This window comes from Bremia lactucae, linkage group LG1 (genome assembly GCF_004359215.1).
Source record: "Bremia lactucae strain SF5 linkage group LG1, whole genome shotgun sequence".
Taxonomy (NCBI): domain Eukaryota; phylum Oomycota; class Peronosporomycetes; order Peronosporales; family Peronosporaceae; genus Bremia; species Bremia lactucae.
Window position 1 is genome coordinate 8071893 of NC_090610.1, and position 9602 is coordinate 8081494.

Genomic DNA, 9602 nt, shown 5'->3' on the forward strand with positions numbered 1-9602 from the left:
CTAAATATTACCAAATTTGTTACTTTTGGATAATATTAATTAACAATCTTTTATTGTTAATTTCATGTAACGATACACCCCGTTACAATTATCGTTTGGCACACTTTAGAAAAGATGCAAGTTTTAATTAACGGTATCCTCAAACTACCGTACTTAGTAGAAACAGGCCAGAAACACATATTCGGCGCATGATTTGCTTGGAAGGCGACTCGCATTATTGTTTCCCTCTCCTTCAGCTCTATCTGAAGAGATGTATTTCCCTGTATGTAGACTACGTCCCTTCCTGGTATCGGTCTGCACGGCCGTTCAAATGAATGAACAGTCCCCACCATTACTTCCTAAAGCCTTTAAGATCTCTTCTGCTTCAATCGCACGTCGGCGATTTAAAAGCACAGCGGCTGAGAGCGCTGCTACAATTGCACGAGCTGAAGCCACAAGGGGTCCGCGTTGCAATCCCAGTCTTGTGGTTTTTGACAAGGATGGTACACTCATTGATTTCACGCTCATGTGGGGTGGGTGGGTGGAGTCTCAAGCGTGGAAGGTGGAGATGACGACCAATTTACCAGTGCGTGAGAAGCTTTTTGCAGCCATGGGCTACGACTGGATCACGCGCTCGATTAAGTCCAAGGGCGCTCTGTGCTGTACGCCCATGGGTGAGCTGTACAAGCTCGCGGTACGAGTGCTCGTGGCTGAAGGCATGCACCAATCTAAAGCGAATGAGATTATTCAGCAGTGCTGGAGCATGCCTGACGCCGTGCTCACGAGTCGCCCGCTCGCGAACATCCCTGCACTCTTTCGCACCATCAAAAAGATGGACATGAAGATCGCTGTGTGCACCACAGACGACCGCCAGCCTACAATCGATACACTCAAGCACTTGGCTGTGTATGACATGGTCGATGCTCTGGCTTGCGGAGACGACGGCCTGCCCGCCAAGCCCGCAGGTGAACAGATCTGGACGATCTGTCAGAAGCTCAGCGTAGAGCCGCACAACACCATCATGGTCGGGGATACCTCCACAGACATGCTGCTGGGCAAGAACGCAGGCTGCGGTCTTTCCGTTGGTGTCCTTGGCGGTGCGTCTTCACTTGACGATTTAGCAGAGGACGCTGATGTCCTTGTCCCGTCAATTGATCGAGTCATTAAGGTGCTCTTTCAATATGGCCAACAAGCCCAGCGATTTCGTGAGAAGTAGTGCCATAAAAAAAACTGTTTAAATTGATACACCCTATTTTACGTTAACGCTACGAGTACGACAGCCATATTATCAAGACTTCCACGAACATATCCCTCTACAAGCAAATTTATTGCGACATCGTCGAACGCGTCATGCCGTTTTTCAATTAAAAACCGCACGACGTCGTCATTGCTCATGGATTCCCACAGGCCGTCGCTAGCAATGACTAAGGTACCATTCGACGGAAGCTGCTCATGAAAAACAGAGGGCTCTGCAGTCACAAATTGCTGTAAATGCCGGTCTCCTAAGCTGCGCGACACGGCGAGTTGTCCCACTACTCGCCAAAGGCCCGAAAACGTGACAAAACCGCCACTTGATTCAATCCGAAAGCGCTCGTGCGAGTCATTTGGACAATGATCTTTACTAAGTGGCACGACATTCCTCGGAAATGTAGCACTTGGAGCTGATACAGTCGGGAAAATCGCAAGCGCACGCGAGTCACCGACATTGGCACTCACGACACGCTGCTCTTGATAGAAGTAAAGTACTACAGTCAGCGTGCATCCCGAGAAATACTCTCCTTCTATGACCTTTTCCTTCAAATCCAGTTCGTCATTGCTTGATGATAAGAGAAAACCTTCTTGCAGCTCCAGAAAGGTCTGACGCAGTGCAAATGTCTCGGCCACTTTACGCTCTACCGATCCGTTGTGGACAGTAAAAGATTCACTCGAGTAAACACGAGTCGAGGATTCATTTGTGTTTGCTAAAGCCGCAAAGAGCCGAAATAGTACGCGAGGCAGGTTCTCAACAACAAAGGTAGCCGCTGTTACGCCCAAGTGCCCATCCACGACAGCAAAGAGATGAAATCCCAATGGTTTCGACCCTTCACATGAAGCTCCATACTTTTCAAACAGCTCGTCTTCAGTGACCACAAGAACAAAGTCCTCCATGTACTTCTTTCGGCCTTGAAACAGTGCCATACTCACTCGAGAGTGCCGTGGCTTTGGCAAGTCAATTGCTTTGGTCTCACTTCGAATCGCAGTCGTAATCTTCGAGGCTTCAAACGTACAAAAGCTCGAATTTGTCATGTGTCGTCGGGCATGAGCGTGTAACTCGCAGCTATGAGCAGTGGAAAAGATCCGACCACAGTGTGGACAAGTAAAGCGATCTGGAAGTTCATACCTCGGGCGAACTACTGACGCAAATATGCTATCACGGGCCTTTTGCACCTTAAGGTATCGTTCATGTAGCAACAATTCGTCTTTTGTGGCGAATTGACGACCCGAGTCATTGCACACGTACGCTCCTTGAAAAAACGCATGCTCAAGAGCTTTTATAGCTGTGATTCGATCCTTTGGATGCCACTGAAGCAGTCGCCAGATCAAGTCGAGTCCCCACATGTCCTGTAGTCCCTTTTTCAACGGATCTCGCTCGATTACGGTTCGGTTAAATCGTCCAAAGTGACAACTTTCACTCACAAGAGCATACGTGTCGAATAAAGAGCGTAATTGCTGTGGTCCGGGCTGAAAAATACAAAAGTCATGCGTCAAAACATGCAGCAGGTACGCTTTCGTGCGCCATCCTGCCTCATTGCTCTGTCTCTTGCGGCGAAGTCGTTGCTGCGCATTGAGGACAACGTCCATTTTCGCGCGTTCACGGGGTGAGATTAAAAACACATGCGGCGATCCCAACACGATTTCTAAAAAGACGACACCTACAGACCAGAGATCATACGCCTCGGGTGCTGTGTAATCGTATGGCTGACCAGTCTCACTAAAAAGCACTTCTGGAGGCTGATACTCACGAGTTTCTTCCGCTTGTGAAGGTCCGACTGATGGTGTTGACGCGGCTTTCATTCTATACAAGTTTTTAAGCGTGTAGTCATCGACAGCAGAGCCAAAGTCTGCGAGCTTCACAAGTGGCATCGGTGGGTTTGTTGTTGAGCTGGACAGAGACGGCGGAATGAAGACCAAAATATTGGACGGTTTAATGTCACGATGAGTGATGCCACGAGCATGCAAACTTGCGACTCCTACCAGCAATTGACGCATAATTTCACGCAAAACACTTTCTCCCCACACATCTGTGCGAAGTTTCTCCCAAAATCGCGATGGTTGTAGTACCACTCCTGCACCACTGTGACCTTCTCCGTCTGCACCGGATAAAACCTCTAGCTTTTCATAGAGATACTGCCGAAGTGACTTTCCTTCGTCACGAAAGACAAGCCAAAGCTCCGGCGTCGATGTCAATGGCATGGTGTTTTCCAATTTCTCAACTGCTTTCGCAGGTCGAAAAAAGTACTCGACAAACCGTGAAACGTGGAGCTCATTCTGTAGCAGTGCTCCAAAATGCGCTTCACGGAGACCCATTTGCACCATATTCTCGCCTAGTTCGAGATAAAGCCTCTTGAGCACAAATTGTTCGTCTTTCTTCCCTTGACTTCGCGTCGCTCTCCAGACTTCGCCATGAGACCCGGCGTCAAATTTTTTCTTTAGTCGGTAGTGGGCATTCACGTAGATTCGTTCCGCCTCTTCCGTCGCATAGTGATACTCAAGCATAGGGCCTTCAGGACTATTAGGTGGGATTCTTATATCCGCATCCTTCTTGACCAATTCCGGCAGTGGTAGCGGAGGAGCTGAAAATTGTTGAGATGCTTTGGCTGCGCCAGGTAGTGGGCATACGGTTAAATGGCGTCGGTCTACGTTGCTTGAAAGCAGCGTACACGGAATGATCTGTACCATATTCCGATCCGGAACGGGCCACTGCATTTGCGGTGTCTGCTGGTGCTTGCATACACCCAGCAGCCCCAAACGTTCAACTAGTTCATAGCCCTCCACTGCCACACCTGGATGCAGTGGATCGCTCACAGCCATGCAGGCCAATGCGTCAACGACTACAGGTACATTAGCTACTTGACTAAACCAGGTGCGATCGGTCAGCAGCTTTTGGGGCGCAATCTCCGCCACGAATCGCTCGAGCACTAGCGACTGCAGCAACACAAGCAACACAAAGCCGCCCATTTTGGAATTATCAGATGCAATGTGTACCACATCAAGTGAGAAAGGAAGTTTAAATTCACATACAACGCGTCCTCAGCACCTGCTCCAGCCTTTAAGTGCCAGTCTCTGTTATCTAAGTATAGTTTCAAATGATAGCCAAAACTTCAACCTCATTCCTGCTAGTGTCTATGATCCTTGGTTGCGTCTTCATTCGCCGCTCTTCTTTCAGGGCTGGCTCCATACGGTGGAGCCCTAAGCTCCAATTTATTCTAACTTTTGATTTTCGCGTGTTCTTGTTCGAGGTTCTGCTGCCGCTACTACTGATCAACCAGGAATGCTTGAAAAGACTGGCTACAACAACGTCTTATGTCCCGCCTGTTTCGACTAAGGTTTGCAATACGTCGTCGATCCATCATCTAACTGCTGGAATAGGACGTCTCTTCCTCCTCATCTGAAATGACCACATCTAATGGCTCTACTGCGCTTGATGCTGATAACCGAACGGACATTGACAAATTCGCTTCGTTCGATGTAGTCGTCTCTTCATCAGGATCTGACTCTTCGGTCTTGGCGCTACTATCCAGGCCTTTTCCATCCGAGATTAGTAGGGGTGGAGACGTCGCAATCTCGTCGCTGTCATAGCCCATATTGTAGTACATAATGTACGTTTCCTGACCCTTCTGTTGAATGAGCGTGTTCCAATGATCCGCAACTGCTCGATTTAAAAAGGGCTTGATCATCGTAAACATACTTTGACCCAATTTTTCATACTCGTTCATAATGCGCATGCAAACTGGTGAACTCCAGCACGAAATCGCACGCTCTGCTACCTGAAATTGGTCGCTCACCATGCACTGCCCCAATCTTCGAGCCAACTTTAACGCCACGGTGTCAAAATCGGTTTCCGCTAGTACATGCTCGAGCATTTCTTCAAACTCGACAATAAAAATCACTTCTTTAAACGAGTTACCCACTGGCCAATACTTTAGTAATCCTCGAACAATCGGAGTGAAGAGCGTGTGATCCTTTGACACGTACTGAATCATGCAGTACGCGAGCTGTTGATGATACGAGATAAAAGCAGGCGTCGAGTGCAGAGGAATCAATGCCTTTTCTAACAGCACCACATGCTCGTGCTTAATTGGGCATGCGAAACCATTGACAATACTGCCTAAAATCTCGAGTAACTCCGCCACGCCGTAGTGATTCGACGTCTCATAAATATACTCGTAAAATGTGTTTGCAATTTCTTTGCGAATGGCCGACCGCCGTTGCGTGAGTTTGTAATACAGGCGATGAAGCACTCCTTTGAGCATCTGTCGCTCTTTAAATGAAGGCGTTTTAAACAAAGCGACGAGCTGCGCAATAAATCGCAATGGAAAGAATTCTTTGCGCACGTGTTTTTCTAACTTGTCAATGTGTTCAATGGCTTTCAATAGCAAGTCGTAACAAGCCGATAAAAGCCCCCAGAGCTGCTCTTCTGTCGTATACTCCGAGTACTTGTCCAATGGATTCTCGAGCATACTCACTTCTTCAGGACTTGGCTCTTCCACGAAAATATTACCAGGCGACGTGGACTGTAATCGAGCAAACGGCCGAAAGATGTAGCAGCCCACAACGTGCAAAAGCTCTACAAAAAGCTGTGGATCGTCCAAAATCATGGGGTACGCGTCACAATAGCTATTGAGATCGCACAACGTCGTCAACCGCTTTTCATTCAAATCAAAGAGTTCCACTGCTGTGTATCCAGCGTCTTCTTTCCGAGGCATACAAAAGGCCACTTTTTGACGAAAATAATACGTTCGCTTGTACGGCACTGCATCCTCCAATGCGGGAGTATTAAACAAAGATTCCAATGGCTCCGTCACGAGCAACATCTTTCGATCGGCGGTTGTAGGCATCGCAGCGGACGTCAAACTGCTCATCCAGACACTTAAATCGGCTTCACTTTTTGCCATGAGATAGATCGGGCGATATCCCTACGTCAAAGCAAAGGCTTTGTCAGTTATACGTCTACAATAACCACATTGGGAGCAAAAACCAACTTTTTAACGCACCGGATGGCAGATTTCAAAGCAATTTTGCCGCTTAAACCGCGCTGAGTCGACCGGCGTAATTCGCACTCCCTGTAAAGGAATAACACCACGTGGGTAGGAGTCTTCGCCTGACTGCGAGCAGATATTACAGAGTAAATAAGTACAATTCATCCTTCAAACCTGATTCAGCGCAGTCGTACCGTGCCAGACACATAGTAGAAGAGTGAATGTCCCTTGAGCACCATAAGGCGCTTTTTCCACGTCTTAAAGTGATTTGCTTGCTTGATGAGCACACCGGACTTTGAAATTGGAGCCTGAAAGTCGTCCAAGTAGATCTGTACACCTTCGACCGAGGTAGCAGTTGTGCCATTGCTAACCTGATGCGGGTGATAGGAAAAAGGCACAATGAGACTTGGGCGTTTTGACAAGATGCTCTGTGTCGGCTCGCTATGATTAATTCTCTGGTCGTCGCGTGAGAAAGGCAAGTGATTGTTCAGGTTGTGTTGCTTCACAAAGCTCTGGAGACTGCCACCTCCGCTATGACCGCTGCTTGTCGTGGCACCGTCACTGGGACTGTTCTGATTATAGCCACTGCTGGTGCAACTACTCGTGCTGTCGCTGCGGTGTGCCTTGTCGTGGCGATTGGCTGCCAACTGCCGCGACGAGCTGCCTATCGACGAATACATTTTGCGAAAAAAGCCGCTCTTCTCGCCCTTGGCGCCTTTGTCCCCATGCTGCGCCATCTCTAGGAGCCTGCTGCTTATTCCTGTAAATAGTTGTATCTTGGCGGAAGGAGACGCGCACAAGGTTGAGATGCGGAAGGGTCTGGACTCTGACTCCCTCGCTTTCGTCTGGTACCGTGTCGTATGTCTGCGGTACTTGCTTTTTAAGGTATTTGCTTACAAAGGTTAAATTTTTGAACTGAATTTGCAAAAAAAAATTTACTGACTCCTTTTGACCCGCATTAAGCTTAACCTGATAAAGCAATGAGAAAAAGCGCCGCAAATATCGAAAATTTTCTTCGTTGATATATCGTGGGCTTAATGTTACAGAAGCCCCCTACGTACGCGTCTGAAAACGCATAAAACGTGGACGCGCAATAACTATATATGAATTTAAGTATGCAGACGTTCGCTCGTACAAGTCGTCGTCGTGTCGCTAGGCCTGTGCTTGCGCCTGCGGGCGGAGTTTGCGTCGTAAGCAGGGTTCGTCGATTAATATTTTAATCATTTGCAGTTAATATTTGAAAAATTCAAATTTGTAAGCAGGTCAATATGCAGCAGGTGTCTGCTGCGCTTGTTGTGACGAGGCATCTCTAGCTTTAAGGAAAAACGCTGGGTGAAATAAAAGATGTTAACGAGCCACTATTCTACAGCTTGGAATTCCTCTACAGCAATTTTTGAGCTCGCTTAATTTGTAACTCACTTTGCAGCAAATGCAGCTGCGATTCAATTATTCTCAAACAAATTGTCAAACAATTATAGGAAATGCATAAATGGGACAACATTTGGTAGAGTAGGAAGTAACGGAAGAAAAGTCAGCTGCCGTCTAGAAACGAGAGATTACACTGACAGATGCACTTAAGACCTCGACAATATTACATATAATTTTACAGGAAATGTAGGATCAGGTGTGGGCAACGCACCCGCAATACGATGTGTAGGCGCTTCATACAATATCGTCATATGATTAAAGAGATGTAGACTGGACATCAATATATCGGCTCTCTGCCTCAGTGCATGCATGAAATAAAAGATTTTCTTGTATATAAACTTACTATATGAGCACAGTAAAGGGAGGGCCAAATCATTATCAAAAATTATCCTGTATTTGGCATGTAACGGGATCGTTTCACAAATATACCTTCCTAATACTTTTAAATTAAATTTCGAAACCGAAATATCGTCAGAGTTCTCTTGTTGAATGAAGATAGCATGACACTGTGCTGCGGCAACATCATTCCTCACTTATCAGAAGCTGTCCATAAATTTTCGGACGAGCTATCTGAACCTTACACCTCGATTAAATGCTTAATAGAATACACTGTCCAGGTTTACTATTTATTAGCTGATAATAAATAGTAAACCAGGAAAGTTTGCGAAGCACACTGTTTGACGCTTCCTCAAGTCAAGTGCCACTTTAGGCACTTAGTTGCACTTTGTCACCGTCCAAGCAAGGTAACTTGATATTTTTTGTTTGCAATCGAACTCACCAGGCTTCGAGCAGAAGCAGTACATACAATACATAGTTTTCTGTGTGATGACAACATTCGTCGCATTTCAACAAAGCGCCAAAGAGCAAGTTGCTCGAATCGATGCGACCATCCGTTGTAACGGGGTTAGATGGGAAATTAACACTTAAAGGTTGCTAATTAATATATTATCTAAAAGGAAGAGAATATTTGGAGAATATTTTACTTTACATGGTACTATTCTAAAAGCTTATCCATTAATAGATAAAGACCATTATATCTACTTTATCCGCGGTCCAGTTAGCGCTGGACGCGCGCAAAGAGACAGACAGATAAGACTTTATTACATGTTTTGTATTAGTTTATAATTAATTACTATCAATTAGACAGACAAGGAGAACTTAATTATATTAATACAGCTTTTGATTATCCCTCTTTAAAGCAAGTGTTTTAAAGAGAGTCTTCCTTTGGACGTACTAGTGTACGTGAAGTGACGTGAGGCACCACTCGCACTGAGGCAGTGCGAAGTGGACTTGTACTGAAGCAGTACAATCAGTAGTGCCCCGTTACATCCGTTGCGTAACGACGCAGCATTTTCTTACATATCGCTATAAACAATAAGTGGAATAAAAAAGCAGAATAAACCCTATCAATGGCAACATTACTATTCACGATAATATCGTTAATATTGTGACACTTTTGTTTACTGTATGAGTTGATTTTTGTAGGCGGGCACGTCGTAATGCGGCCACGCTCTTATTAGACACACACCCTAGCACAGCGAGGAAGCGGTTAACCAGCTTCTCTTGCGTGCAGTGAGGTAGTTGTGGTGGGCGCGTTAGCGACCTCACCCAACGCACTAAGTACTCAAGTAAAGTTTCGTCACGGGAGCGGTAATCTGGCTCCTCGTGCGCACTTACTAAAGAGAAAGTAGTTTTCAGACTGATTTATATTTAATCGCATTAAATATAAACACCTGTTTTTACCAATCAAAATATCATCTCAATGATAACACTAATATGTATAGCGAGCATACCTTTTGCAACGGGCTGAAGCTGCCCTAATGTTACACAGTCCCCGTTAAGTAAACTTGGTGTACTTAAGGAGATAGTCAATTACTTAAGAAAGTAATTAGACCCAGCACTTGGGTGTGGTTCACATTTGTGACCAACACTTGTGTATGTGATGCACATAGATGC

General features: G+C 46.0%; 3 protein-coding genes across 3 annotated transcripts; 1 reads left to right on the forward strand and 2 right to left on the reverse strand.

The window, feature by feature from the left end:
* Positions 1-310: 310 nt before the first annotated feature.
* Positions 311-1195, forward strand: CCR75_007168 (uncharacterized protein; the record flags this gene model as incomplete). Its single annotated transcript, XM_067965232.1, has 1 exon — positions 311-1195. The coding sequence occupies one exon, from the start codon at positions 311-313 to the stop codon at positions 1193-1195; it is 885 nt and encodes a 294-aa protein (XP_067820146.1).
* A 38-nt stretch (positions 1196-1233) lies between these two features.
* Positions 1234-4197, reverse strand: CCR75_007167 (uncharacterized protein; the record flags this gene model as incomplete). Its single annotated transcript, XM_067965231.1, has 1 exon — positions 1234-4197. One exon carries the CDS (start codon positions 4195-4197, stop codon positions 1234-1236), a length of 2964 nt encoding a protein of 987 aa, XP_067820151.1.
* Positions 4198-4228: 31 nt separating this feature from the next.
* Positions 4229-7049, reverse strand: CCR75_007166 (uncharacterized protein). Its single transcript, XM_067965230.1, has 3 exons — positions 6413-7049; positions 6234-6344; positions 4229-6155 (listed from the first exon to the last, which is right to left on the reverse strand). The coding sequence occupies exons 1-3, from the start codon at positions 6953-6955 to the stop codon at positions 4593-4595; spliced, it is 2217 nt and encodes a 738-aa protein (XP_067820152.1). The 5' UTR covers positions 6956-7049; the 3' UTR covers positions 4229-4592.
* Positions 7050-9602: the final 2553 nt, after the last annotated feature.

Excerpts from the sequence above, each read along its gene's own strand:
- CCR75_007166 (XM_067965230.1), bottom strand. The coding sequence starts at position 6,955 with ATGGCGCAGCATGGGGACAAAGGCGCCAAGGGCGAGAAGAGCGGCTTT. Across the intron at positions 6,345-6,412 it reads TCTACTATGTGTCTGGCACG|TCAGGCGAAGACTCCTACCC; the intron begins GTACGACTGCGC and ends ATCTGCTCGCAG. Across the intron at positions 6,156-6,233 it reads GCTTTGAAATCTGCCATCCG|GGATATCGCCCGATCTATCT; the intron begins GTGCGTTAAAAA and ends GCTTTGACGTAG.